This window comes from Tiliqua scincoides, chromosome 4 (genome assembly GCF_035046505.1).
Source record: "Tiliqua scincoides isolate rTilSci1 chromosome 4, rTilSci1.hap2, whole genome shotgun sequence".
NCBI lineage: Eukaryota > Metazoa > Chordata > Lepidosauria > Squamata > Scincidae > Tiliqua > Tiliqua scincoides.
The window spans coordinates 50,701,279-50,715,407 of record NC_089824.1 but is presented as its reverse complement, the minus strand read 5'-3'; the positions used below and the strand labels follow the sequence as shown (position 1 = coordinate 50,715,407).

General features: G+C 41.2%; 1 protein-coding gene across 1 annotated transcript in view; it reads left to right on the top strand.

The window, feature by feature from the left end:
• The window catches only part of DSG2 (desmoglein 2), a 30,469-nt gene that overhangs the window by 4,007 nt on the left and 12,333 nt on the right, over window positions 1–14,129 (top strand). The window contains exons 2-8 of the mRNA XM_066623860.1: window positions 8,084–8,119; window positions 8,536–8,664; window positions 9,989–10,150; window positions 10,549–10,693; window positions 12,270–12,436; window positions 13,194–13,328; window positions 13,435–13,620. Of these exons, the coding sequence (XP_066479957.1) occupies window positions 8,084–8,119; window positions 8,536–8,664; window positions 9,989–10,150; window positions 10,549–10,693; window positions 12,270–12,436; window positions 13,194–13,328; window positions 13,435–13,620 (960 nt within the window). The remainder of the gene's footprint in view (window positions 1–8,083; window positions 8,120–8,535; window positions 8,665–9,988; window positions 10,151–10,548; window positions 10,694–12,269; window positions 12,437–13,193; window positions 13,329–13,434; window positions 13,621–14,129) is intronic.

Below are 14,129 nucleotides of genomic sequence, written 5' to 3'. Positions count from 1 at the left end.
GCACACTGCACCACTAGAATGCATGTTCTGGTGTCACTGTGACTCAATGGGACTGGCCCCTGATTATATAAAAAAAACTTCCATAATTGTAATGTTTAGCATTTGTATATCACTTTTTGAGCATGCAAAGCACTTCATGTGTATTATTTTGATGGAATTTCATGTAAGATAAGTGTTGTCATCTCTGTATCCAGCTGGGGAGATGAAGCTGAGGGAATGACTTGCCTGAGGCCATCTAGTGAGTGTATGGCAGAGGTGAGATTTGATTCAGAGACATCTTGATTCACACCTCAATCTCTTAGCCACTAAATGTTGTGCCAGCTCTTTCTATCCTTTGATGTTTTTTCTTAAATGGCCTGAACTCTGCCTTAAGCTCAGACAATTTTTAACTCAGTTAACTATGGCATGCAAAATAACACATTTTATTGCATATACCAGCTGAACTGAGATTATTGTTTAGGGCCTTAAAACACTCTAATACTTATTTTGGGGGTGCGGGGGGGGGCTTTCAATGAATCATCAGAACTTGCTTCTGAGAATACATAGTCATAACCAGACAGTATGGAGCAGGATTTTGTTCTCTGCTGAAAAAAGAAAAAACAAAAATCAAAAACAGTCCATGTAGGTTGCCTTGTTGCAAAGAAGGGTGGGTAGTTAGAAGCCACTTAACTCCTTCCTCTCCAATAGTTTTTCAAGTCATAATAAGCCTTCTCAGGTTATTCTTTACTCATAGGAAGATCCATATTTTTTTCTGTGTTGGTGAAGACTGGCCGCACCCATGTGTTTGCAGACTTTTAAATGTTAAAGTAAAGCATAGATTGAACCTAAGAAGAAATTGTCCCCTTGAAGTTCCTGTGATGTTTCAAAGGTCCCTCAGTAAAATATAGTTCAGTACTGCTGGAAGCAATAATTGTTTTCCGGAGCCTTTCAGGAGCCAGAATGCTATAACTATAAAGCATGAAAGTTTTACATTTATGCCTGTTTTAATGGTGAATCTGATAATCTCCTTTTCACAAAAGAATAACTACGGTCTTTCTGCACGCTCTGTGTGGTAAACTCATGTTTGCAACTGAGGCAACTGCAGTCAATACTGGTCCTCTCCAGGTACCTGTAATTTTTCTTCTTCACGTATTACATATTTGTTCTGAAACAGGAGTTTTGTTGAAAATGTTTCTTTTTCCCAAAGCAAGAAAAAAGGTTTAAAGGAAAATATGCATTTATTTTTATTCACTTGCACAAATCTAAACATATAAAAGTAACAAATACAAAATGACTTCCTAATGAGAAGAATCTTTTTGCATTAAAATATCATCAAAGCAGATGATGGCAGCTGGTTGTAAGATGCTACCATAAGGTGTTGTAATGGTCATTGATCAGCTTTAAAAGGAGATTAGGCAAATTCTGAACGTCAGTCACTGGCTAGTAGCCCTGATAGCTTTGTGGAACCTCTCTGTTCAGAGGTGCCTTGCTGCTAAATTCCAGTTACTGGAGGACTATATGGAAGAGGTCTTCACACCCTTCTGGTGGGTTTCCCAGAGGCCACTGGTTAGTCAGTGTGGGAAAGTGAATGCTAGATCAGGAGGACTGATCCAGAAGTGTTCATCTTATGTTGGTTTTGGTGGTGTTTTGGCTCTAAAAGTTGCTAGGCACTGTACAAAAATTAACAATAAAGTAGGCTGTGTCTGCAGGCTTATGATCTAAAAAGGTAGGGAAGAGATACAGCCAAGATGAGGAAATGTATCTTGAGGAGCTGCTTGAATGTCAAAATGAAAGAAGTGTGCTTAATGTCAGGTAGGAGGGCATTTCATACATAGGGAGTTTCTGTGTGTGAAAGAATTCTTTCACTCAAACTGTTCTTGCGTTAGCTTTTTTTAGACAGTTGAATTATGCGGGACTGATGACAGGGTGTGGCAGGGTATGACAGGGTATGACCAGCCCATTTTCTATTGATCCTTAAGTACTATATAAATATTGATTGTCAGGGTTGTGTTGCATCTTGGTTCAGCATGCTATAACTTGCTTGATCTGGAGTTTGGCATTACAGTCAAAGCCAGCCACAGTCTATTGAATTAGAAATCTCTGTATGGGAAATGCAAAATGATCTCAGTGTGCAAAAGTTTTTCATAGGCCCTGAATACTGTAGTTACTTTTTGGAGCTAAAACTGCATTAGGATCTTGAAGAGATCTTTGCCCTGGTTTATACCTGTACAGTTCTGAGACAAGGCATGAATCGGGTTAAACTATGTTATCACAGAATAGTTTATCATGTCTGGAAGGACAGAGAAGGATTAGACACAAGACAAAGAAAATGCTTTTCTCACCCAAAACAAAGAAATCCACCCTGGAACAGAAATCTCCCCTGGGCTAGAAACACATCTTCGAAACCTGCTGGGACTTGAAAAACAGTGATTTACTATAGACAGGCGCATCCTTGTACTGAGGGCAGGAAGACGCCCACACAAATCCTTTATTATGATGTACCCTGTCCATTCCCTTGGAACAGTATTATTCTATATAACCAGTGAATGATAAAATGTCATTCATATGACTATAGACCGTAACAGAATTACAATACAGATAGTGCATACAGAAACAAATTTTCCAACATATCTACTTGAAAAATGGGTTGTTATATGGTGCCTTTATAATTTGCTCTATTTTCTTTTATTGTCCGTTGCCTTTGGCAAGTAAGGGGAGATATAAATGTTTTAAAATTATTAACAGTATTTATATACTGCTTTTCAACTAAAAGTTCACAAAGCGGTTTACAGAGAATAATCAAATAACTAATGGCTCCCTGTCCCAAAAGGGCTCACATTCTAAAAAGATGCAAAAAGAACACCAGCAGACAGCCACTAGAAAAGACACTGCAAGGGTGAGGCGGGCCAGTTACTCTCCCCCTGCTAAAAAGAGAAGCACCCACTTGAAAAAGTGCCTCTTACCCAATTAGCAGGGGTAAAATAAAAATAAGAAATAGGCACCTCCCTTAGCACTTCACTGTGAAGGATATGTGCCTGCTTCTAGAACAGGGTGGTCCAACTTTCACCACTAAGGGGGCTGCAGTACACTGCCCCCAAACCAGTGGGGGTGCAAACGTGGAGGTAATTGGTGGCGATGTGATGATGTCACTGCCAATTACTTCCAGGTTCTGAGCCAGGTGATGGGAGAAGCAGGTGGAAGAGAAGGCACTGGGCGCAGCAAGACTTTTTCTCTCTCCCTGCTGTGCTGTTCCGGTTTTCCTTTCCCAAAAGAGAAGCTAAGACAGTGTGGCAGTGAGATCAGAAAGCTGCTGAAGCAGGAAGAGGGGGTGGGTGAAGCAGGGTTCTTGAGGGCCACCAAAAGAGACTTCATGGGCTGCATGTGGCCTGAGGGCTGCATGTTGGACTACCCTGTTCTAGAATATTTTTCTAGCAATGTTCTTAGAAACCTGGCTCTTACTTTCATTATCTACTTCCACTTCATTACACATCTGTAGGCAAATGTATCAAGACAATTTAAAACTAGAAGAAAAAAGAAAATAGGTGGCATCTTAGAGTAATACCTCCCTGAGCAGAAGTGCACACCATGAATAGAAGCTCTTTTCATGTGTATGTGCAACCTCCTGATTTTAGAAATGGGCCTCGTCAGAATGCCAGGTGCAAGGGAGGGCACAAGGATGCAGGTCTCTTGTTATCTGGTGTGCTTCCTGGGCATTTGGTGGGCCACTGTGAGATACAGGAAGCTGGACTAGATGGGCCTATGGCCTGATCCAGTGGGGCTGTTCTTATGTTCTCCGGGACTCTTTGCATGAGTGGAACACTCCTATTCTTGGAAAGGGACTTCCATTCACAAAGATGTTACACTGGAGGACACCAGTATGTTTCGTTTCTGAGAAACTGGAGAGCTATTACACAAGCTAATTTTTCTGAGTATGTAAAAGAGATCAGAATTGCTAGCACGATCCTTCTTTTTTTATACCATGTTATTAGAATATTAGCTGCTTCATACAGAAAACATATGTATACCACCTTGAGTCTATGAGACTCAAGTGTATGAGGAAGATGGTATATAAATAATGTAATAAATACATGAATATAAAATAACTGAAATGTTTGGAAAACATTGAATACATCTGAAAATATGTACCAAAGAGCTCAGTCATCTGTGGGCTTGTACTGATACTCTCCACCCTCATCCAGTAGTTCCTTATGGGTGCAGGAACTCAGCTGTGAGGCACAGCAACCCCACCCATAATTCATCAAGGTGATGGCACCCTAACATGCACATTCCTGTGGCTAGTTCATGCACTTGAGCTGCCTTCATTTTTTCCTCTAGATGGTTAGGTCCATGAGAGCATAGATTTGTGAAGAAATATGAGCTGGAATAGGTACATAGGTGGTTGCCATTTTTTCCATGACTTTTAACTGCTGTAAAAAGTGCAGCCTCGATCATGAAAATGGCCACATCTGCATACCTTTTCCCAGTCATGCTGATGGTTTATTTATTATATATAGTCATGCTTGTATATGCACATTTGCATGCAGTGGGGAAAACATTGCTTGCATGTGAGTGGTTATAACATAGCAAGTATTGGCAGCACAGTCCAATGATTGGATCGGGCTGTTACTGATATTAAGTACTTTTGAACCATTGAAGTGCACTATACAAATGCTAAGTAATAATCTTCTATTGACACACTACAATCCTATGCATATCTCCTCAGAAGTAAGACCCATTGAGTTCATTGAGGCTTACTGCAAGGAACGTGTTATAGGATTAATAGGATTCATTTCATAATATACCACTTTTGGGGAGCATTCCACACAAAACAGTGCACGGTAGAAAAATAAGAATCAAAAACAGTCAGAAGCAAAGAGGTTCAGCATCATAAAACTCCGAGTTGCAATAAGGGAAAACTTAAAACCCTCTTTGTGGAACTTGCTTCGTGAAGGGGTTCACTGTGCTTCTTGCCTTTATTTTGTGGCTCCTTCAAACACAATTATTTTGGTTTTTCTGATGTACATTTAATTCTGTGAGGTACCATAGATACCTACAGGGTGACAAATTTTTGCCAAGTAATCAAGCTGAAATTATCACCTAGATCAGAGGGCAGAGCTTTTCAACTCAGTCCTGTCCTGAGTTGTGTTTCCTTTCAATCATTAGAAGCAATTCAGAGATCATTAGAGGGCTGTTAATTTCTGTGGTAACCTCGATGGGAAATTCCAGCCAAAGTTAACCTTTTATTCTCATCCTTCCATTTTGCAAATGCTGCTGCAGCCTGGTTCCATTTTGCAAATGCATGCATTTGGCAGAAGTCTTTTTTTTTCAACACCAGGATGGGATCCTCCATTCCATTTGAAACAAAGTCTCAGGCTACAATTCAGTGCACCATTACTTAAGAATAACACCCATGGAGAGCAGTGGGTCTACTTCTGAGTAAAAAGGGTTGCAACTATATGCAGCTGCACTTGCTCATCTCTCTGCTGTGACTTGAATTGCTGTGACTTGAAGTTATGTGTTGTAAGTTATATGTTGTATGTAGAGCTTCTGGCTTAACACACCAGAAACCTTAAAGGTGGGTTTGATTCATGGTTCTCCTGCAGTGGTTCCCATCCTTTTTCACTTGCGTATTCCTTGGCAGCTCATTTCCATAAATTGTACCCTTCATATTAACTAAATGTTTGTAATTAATAATACAAGCCATCAACTCTTCTATATGAAAACCAATACTTCATGTATAGGTTCAGCCTTGTTATACACAGGTTTTTTATACACGGTTTTGACTCAACACGAATGGCCCCTGCAAATGAGAAGGAATGTGCTGATCCCTGAAAAGGGGAAAAATGCACCCCTTTAAAATCACAGTTTAAAAAATTCTTTTTACTGTTGCAGAGAGACAGTCATACAAGTGATTACAGGTATAACCTAAGTATCCACAGATTTTTCTATCTCAAAGCTGATGAGAAGGGCCCTTTAAATTAAAGGAAAACAGTTGTTTAATAATGCCAGAGAGGGTAGCCGGCTGACAATCCATCAGTCATTCTGTGCAGGCTTCACTCCTCCCTTCCCCCTGAGCACCTGAAAGAAGGCTAAATGGTAGTGATTATCACCTTATGCCCTCCCTCCCCCTCCCAGGAACGTCTCCCTCCCCCTTCCCATCTCCCCAACGCCTACCTGTCATCCAAACTGATGCAAGGAACCTGCGGCAGCCCGTTTCTGGGAGCGCCGGCCTGGCTTCCTCCAGAGGAGGCACAAACGTGCTTTACGGCACATTTGCAACCCTCCCAGGCAGGCCCAAGTCAGGGATTGCACCCTTTGTTTTTTAAATTGTTTTGCTATAGTGCGTTTTTTGCCATCCACTTGAGTTCTTGGAACGGAACCCTCGCAAATAATGAGACTCAACCTGTATTCATCACAGTGTTTTCTCTTTTTATCTGTTTGAAGAACAGACGACTATTCCTTTGCACTGTTTTTCACCAGAAGTGTCCTGAGAAATTCTGGCTGATTGATCACTTTCCATATTATGGTTCAGCTTTTTTACTGTGCTGGTTTTCAATCACTGGTTCAAACATGAATTGATATCCAAAAACTAGCTATAGGTGGGACTTTCACAGCCAACTAGCTACCTCCCTTTCTGCCTTGCTGGCCCTACAAGGCATTCTGGAGCACTACCTGCCTTTTTCTGCCATTATGCCATTCTTTTTCAACTATCCCTAAAAGTCCTGTCAAGTGCCCCTGGGGTTACATGAACCCCAGGTTGGGAACCACTGATCTACTGGTATGTTGTTTACAGTGCACTTACTCTGATAGTGTTTACAAAAAGGTGAAGACCAGAATTTAAAAAGAATAAAAATGTATCTTATGATCTTTTACTATGTTTTTAATAATTTAGACACTGTACAGTTCTTAGGTTACAGTTACTGGTAGGTTATTTTTCAGGATCTGGCCTCAAGTAAAATCAGACAAAACTATAGTCAAACACTCCCCTGTTTAACCCCCGACTTATCTGAGGGTCATAGAAAATTCCATGATTTTCTAACCTGCTCTCAGCTTATCTGTGAGATCTACTTATAGGTGTGTATCTACAAAAAGTCACACTCTTGTTCCTGCTGATGAGTGAATTGGTGTGAACAGAGTTCTCAGATACCGAGAACTGACTGTACAAGTATGTGCCACTTAACGATGGGGATACGTTTGATTAAGTCATTAAGTGAACATTCAGTCCAATCTATTACCTTTGTTATGTAAACAGATACTCCTTGCCAGACACTGGTTGGCCGCACAGGCTAGTGTAGATAGATTACTTCTTCTTTGCATTTAGAGCCTCTCTGTTGTGTAAACAGACACTCTGCTGCAAGTTATGTGAGACAGGATTGCCTCATTTAAGAGCATCTTTATTGTACTTTGACCACCATCATAAGCGATCTGTCGTTAAGTGAACGGTTGTTAAGCAGCGCACTCCTGTATAACTATAGCATTAATACTAGATCTTTATCTTTTCCAGTGAAATTCTGTGTTAAGAGTTATGGGGTTGGCACCAAAAATGGCAGCCTTGTGTCAAGTTTCCCTTTTTCCCCTGTACAATGCATAGTACAACTTGTCTCATGTTCTGATGTCATTCTGCTGAACTTTTCCCTGACGTAATCAGTTGCCACAAACAGCAGCAGTAAAACTCTCAGCTGCATATCATCAGAGTGCAATGTAAGTTGTACTATACCTTGTAGAAAAGGAGCTGAACATGGAACTGCCATTTTTGGTAGTAGCCCTTGGTTAATTAAAACAGAAGGCTATGCCCTGAGTTGAAGCAGAGACTGACATTCCAGAGATCATTTATTCATAATGATAAGAATCCAGTGGAGTATTTTGTATGTTTAAATGTTAAATGTTTAACTCTTTAAAATTTTAAAATCAAAGCCTGATTAGGATTTTTTTTAAAATTATCTTTAACCTTAACAATTCTTTTATTCATTTTTAAGATTATTGGGTAAATTTCACTTAATTTCACTGCCATTAAATTGCTGATTCATTTACTATGTATCTATCTTGGATGTTTTCTGGTTTGGGCTTTTCTAAAAATGTTTTGTTTTTGTTTTTATTTTTGCAGAGCTGCATAATGTTTGGACATGGACTTCATGTAGAGGTAGGGTATTACTATAACATGTTTGTTTCCAAAATGTATATACCATGTACCAAGATAGTATACTCCAGATGGTAAAGATGTTACAGATGCTACGCTACTGTTTACAATGCAATCATGCATGTCTACTCAGAAGTTAGTTACAATGCAATCATATGCATGTCTACTCCGAAGTTAGTGTTTACCACTGAATTTAATGGGATTCATTCCCAGGTAAATATGTATAAAATGGCATTCTGTGTCTGTATCAGGGCATGCAGTACATCTTCCATTTCATCTATTTTTATAATGAGCCCTACTATATTATTGAATGAAAATTAGGAGCATACATTTATTGCAGTCTGCCTGTTCATTGTGATTTGACATCTGGGCAAAAATTATCTCTAACATGTTGCAATTGAAACTTGGTTTTCTGACAGGTTCTTGGTGGCAGAAATGATCAGCCCTTCAGGATGAACAGCCTAATCAGACAAAAGCGAGAGTGGATTGCTCCGCCTGCATCCATCACAGAAGAGAGTGACAATTCGTATAAAAACCCAATTGTTAAAGTAAGTCCAAGTAAATGAAAGGTATTTTGATGACTACATTATTTGTAGGTTAATTTCAAGTTAAAATGGTGGATTTATAATCAAATTGTAATCAAAATGTCTGTATTGATTGTGTTCTGGTAATGATGGTTAGCACCACATCTGGCACAAATTCTGTGTCCTTACTCTTAAGCCATTTAATGCTCTTGAACAATATCAGAGATCCTTAGCCTTTATTTCAGTAAGTTAGGACATAATCATCTCCACATGTAGTCAGCTGCACATGCAGAAAGAGTCAGCTCAGTAGAACTATTCCTTTCTTTCCTTGTCAATCCTTAGCTAGGATTGCTAGGCACATGCTAGGATTGCTGGGCACCTGAAAATGCACCTGGTTCATGCACAGTTCCCATACATAGATCTAGCCCACTAATTTCTCTCCAGGACTTGGGCAGGAGGGCCAGAAGAGAAGGAAGGTGGATACAAAAGGTTACCATTGAGTGGTTCCCAAAATGTGAGCTGTGGCTCCCTGGGGGGCCACGGAAACCAGCTAGGGGAGCTTCAGAATCCTTGCAAAAAAAAAAAAAAAAAAAGCTACCCTATACATTGTATAGAATTGTAGTCCTAATGGGGAGCCATGACCAAAGGCCCAGTAGGTCAAGAGAACCACCATTCAAAAGAGTTTGGGAACCACTGACTTTAAGGATTGTCTCCCATGTTTGCATGTTCAGCATATCTGAGAGGATGACAGATTCATTTGTTTTTGGATCAAACAATATTCAATTGAGGCAGACTTTTTAAATCAACTAACAACATTAAATTTTTAAAAAGTGTTTCTGTGTCATAGTATTATGCCTTACAGGCGTGCACAAAATATGTAACCTTATAATGAAACATCTTTAACTTCTTAAGGATGAACATTCGCACAAATTCATTAGATGGACGTTGTCCGTAAATGCATTTCTGTATTTTTTTTTTTTCGGAAATATTTTAATTTATAAACATAGAGCACACATACAGCTATATAACATGATTGAATTTTCCTAAATGAAGATGGTTAAAATCAATTGGAATGAATGAAAAAGTTATGGATTTACTTAGTTTTTGACTCAGCAGCATGATACAAAACTTTCTTATTCAAATGGTAGATACTTAAGAATGTCTTCACCAGCTGCTTTGTACTGATGCTCTTCAGTGTGGACATCAGGCATTTTGAACTGGGAAGGGTGTTCCAAAGCCACCACCAAGATGATCCATTCACCACCCACCTAACATTAGCAAGAAGGAGTCCCTGGCGATGGACCTGTGTCATTGATCTTTATACTAAATATAAGTATGTTCCTTACAGATACGATCTGATCGTGATGGTGAAAAAGGGTTAATTATTACCTACTCAATTACTGGCCCAGGAGCCACAGAACCCCCTGTAGGGTTATTTGTGATTGATCAGAGAACTGGAGCTGTGAACGTGACCGGAATAGTTGATCGTGAACAAATACCAATGTTCAATGTAAGTGAAGCAACTTGACTTCCTTATCCTGTTAAGTGCTCAAATTACAGCATAATCTTATTCATGTCTACTCAGAAGTAAGCCTCATTGAGTTCAGTGGAATTTTTAAAACTCTGAGCCCTTTGGGAATTGGGAATCATTTACTTTGCTGTGTAAACCACTTTATGAACTACTTTTTGTTGAAAAGCAGTATATAAATATTTGTAATAATTTACTCTCAGGCAAATGTGTATAGGATTGTACTTTTAATGTCTGCTGCCATACCTTGTCTGTCTTCCATATTTGCTGTATTTGTTAGCATTTTCTTTTTTGATGTATGCTCCTCATGAGCAATATTGCTCAGCTACGTGACTATTTCTACTTTCCTCTTGCGTATTTACCTGTCAATATTTTTCCAGCTGAAAGGCTACGCACGGAATCAGTTTGGTAACTTTGTGGAAAAACCAATAGATCTCAGGATTAAAGTTGATGATGTAAATGACAATCTCCCAGTGTTTTCAGAGCAACATTTTGTGGGTTCAGTTGAAGAACTATGTGAAGTAGGTGAGTCCTAATGTTGTATTTACATTTTCAGTCAGATGATGTCAATTTACATAGTTTTTTCTCTGTGTGGTTATTTTGAATTTATTATACATTGTGCGTTGCTTAGCAACGTTCTGATCAACCACGGACTGCTTATACAATGGTCCATCATTGGTTTACTGTAAAGCATTGGTGTTTGTGGTGTTCTTAAGAAGCCCCAGAGGCTTCCTCCAGTCGTGCTGGGCCTCCACAGGCCTCAGAATCTCCATCAAGCCCAAAATTCACCTCTTCTGAGCACTAATCTTCAGTTCTCCTCTGTGGATTAGAAACATGGGCTCTGCTCAAATCAGACATGAAGAAGCTTGAGGTCTTCCAAATCACATGCTTGAGACAGATTCTGGGTATCTCTCTTTATGATCACCATTGTAACAAGACCATTCAGATCTGTTGCAATCATCAACCATCAGTTGAAGAACAAATCCAAAATGTGGGCTGCAGTGGTTTGGCCACGTGTGCAGAATGAACACCAGCTGGCTGCCACACAAGCCCCGCTAGCAAGAGCGACCTTCCTACTGGAGGGTTCAACAGGCAGTCCAGAAAAAAACGTGGCTCATACACAATAAGGAAGACTTAAGGAACTAGCATTTGACCATCAATGAGGCAAGCAATATCTCCAAAAATCTTAGAGTGGAAGTGTGTCATGAATGAAACACAGATCCCAGCAGCATCTACAGCAGTGTATTGTCTGAGAGGATAATCTGCTCTTCAAGTACCTGCTAAGGAATGAAGAAGTAGATAGTTTTACTTAGTCTTGATGTTCATGTGTCCTTTCTTCAAATATAATAAAATCTTCAGCACATTCTTCACAATCTAGTCCAAGGGAGTATAATTTAAAAAAAAAACACTTTTAGGATTTAGGTATCTTGGTTGAATGTATGTATGCTCTTGGATTAAACATGCCATACTTGTCCTATGTGGGTATACCATTACAACCCAATCCTATGGACTGATTACACCACTGGAACGAGCATTCCGGAAGCATAAGCTGCTTTACAGCAGTCACAGACATGACCCGCTATTAGACTTTGCCAGGCCTGCTGCTGCACGTGGCACCAGCAGCCCACTAGCAGTGCCTAGATGGCCCCTGGCACCAGTACATCAGCATGTGGGGGGGGGCAGTGCTGGGAAGAGCAGAATGGGGTGGGGATGGGCAGATTGGGACCAGGAAGGGGGCTGGTTCAGTGGCAGCAGCATCTGCAAAATTCAAACCCCTTTCCTGGACCTGTCTCCCAACCTGGGCCCATGCAGATTTGCTCTGGCACAGGTCCGAGTCGGCCCATCCAGGCCTCACAGGCTAATCCCCAGGTAAGGGAACATTTGGGAACAAATGGTCCCTTACCCTGAGGAGACCTCCAGGACTGCCCCCCCCCCCCCCACAGGATGCAGTGCCATGTTCTGGCAGTGTGGCTGCTTTGGCGGGGGTGGGGTAGAGGATAGGATTGGCCCATTAGAAGGAGAGTGTTCTATTTGGAAACATTCAGTTCAACATAGGCTGGCAAGTAACACTATAAGACAAAGGCTTACTTTATTTTGTTAGGTACCTTTGTGATGCAGATCAGTGCAACAGATGCAGATGAACCCAATCATCCCAACTCACAAATTGCCTACAGGATCATTTCCCAAAATCCTAGTTACCCTGAGGCATTTGTTATTGAAGCAGCAACGGGCCGGGTTACGACTCAAATGTTCCAGCTCGATAGAGAGGTAAATCATTTTTCTTTTCATGTCTCCTTTCACCCATCTCAGACCAGAGGGCTCCTGGGACCCAGGCAGGTGGTATTCTGTATGTGTGTCCCTGTGTCTCCCTCCTGAAAAAGGGAAGGCATAAAGCAGGGGTTCTCAAACTTCCCAAGATAAGTTCTTGAAGAGGAGGGGAGGGGGAATGATGTGATCCCCAGGATCATGCTGCTGTCAGAGAGGGCCAGGGGCTTTTTACTCACATGTCGCAGCAGAAGGCTCCTGGGGGTGCCGGGAGCCCTGCAGAAGCCTCTGCAGGGCTGCCCAACACTTGGAAAATGAAAAAAAACTATTGCAACCCACATAAGGTTTCATAATAGCAAACTGGAAGTGGGTTGCAATCGTTATTTGTTCATTTTCCAAGACTTGGGGAGCCCTACTGAAGCATCTGCGGGGCTCCCCAGATCCCCAGGAGCTTGCTGCTGTGACATGAGAGTAAAAGATAGCCCCCCCCCCCACAGCAGCATGATCCTGGGGATCATGTCACTCCATTCCCCCTTCCTCGCCTCTTAAAGTGGCAAGGACAGTGGACCTCAGGTTGCAGCTCCCCAGTTTGAGAACCTCTGGCATAAAGGAATACCTCTTGCAGCAACCACTACCACCACCTGAAACCTGAAGGCTGCTCTGCATATGGTGACAGGAGTGGCCTTAGCTTTCTAAATGAGACTTTATTTTTGTATTCTCTTACACCTCACTGATGCAAACCTATTCGGTTGTAACACAGGAGCAAAGCAGCTATTCCTTAACTGTGGAAGCTAAAGACCGCAATGGGGAAGCAATTGGAAGGGGTCAAGAGACTACTGTACAGATCAACATCTTGGATGTGAATGACAATATTCCTGTTCTTGAAAAGGTCATGGTAAGTGTCTGATAACAGCATGAAATTTCCACATTGTATTACTTGCAGATAGTTCTTGTTTACTGCCTAAAATGAAAGAGATGTTGAAAGGCATTTTTTTTTTCAGTATGAAGGAAGTGTTCAGGAAAATACTGCCAATGTGGAAGTTTTACGATTGAAGGCTTTTGACAGAGATGAACAATACACCGATAACTGGCTGGCGCAGTTCGTGATTGAGTCTGGCAACGAAGGAGGCTATTTCCAGATAGTAACAGATTCTCAGACCAATGAAGGAGTGTTGACTCTGGTCAAGGTTAGTGTCTTCATGGAGCAATTTGGGTAGATCAGCCCTAGTACGTGAGAGGCTTTCGTGCAGAAGAGTTGCTGCACATGGGAGCAAAATAAGTTGGTGCATGGCAGTTCCACAAATGTGGCTCCAGGTATATGATTTCCTACATACAAGATTACTAATCTGTGGACACACTGGATATCTGTATGGTGTTGCCATTTGAATTGGTATTGGCTTTTGTGCACAAAAAGCCAAATAGTAACTCTGCTCTTCTTTCCATCTGCAATGTGATACCAATGGGACTGTGGGGTGCTTAGCGTATAAAGTAGCATTTCATTTGACATGGTGTCTCAGTAACACATGGAGGAGGATTGCTCAAGTTAGGGACTTTCAGCCCAATTCTACCCCCCCCCCCCCACCAATGCAACTGTACCAAAAAGACCTGCTCTGCATCCTGCCGGGGGGGGAGACAGACTGGGAGACTTGGGAGAAGTAAGGGAACGTACACTTGGTGAAGAACTTGTCAAGGGGAA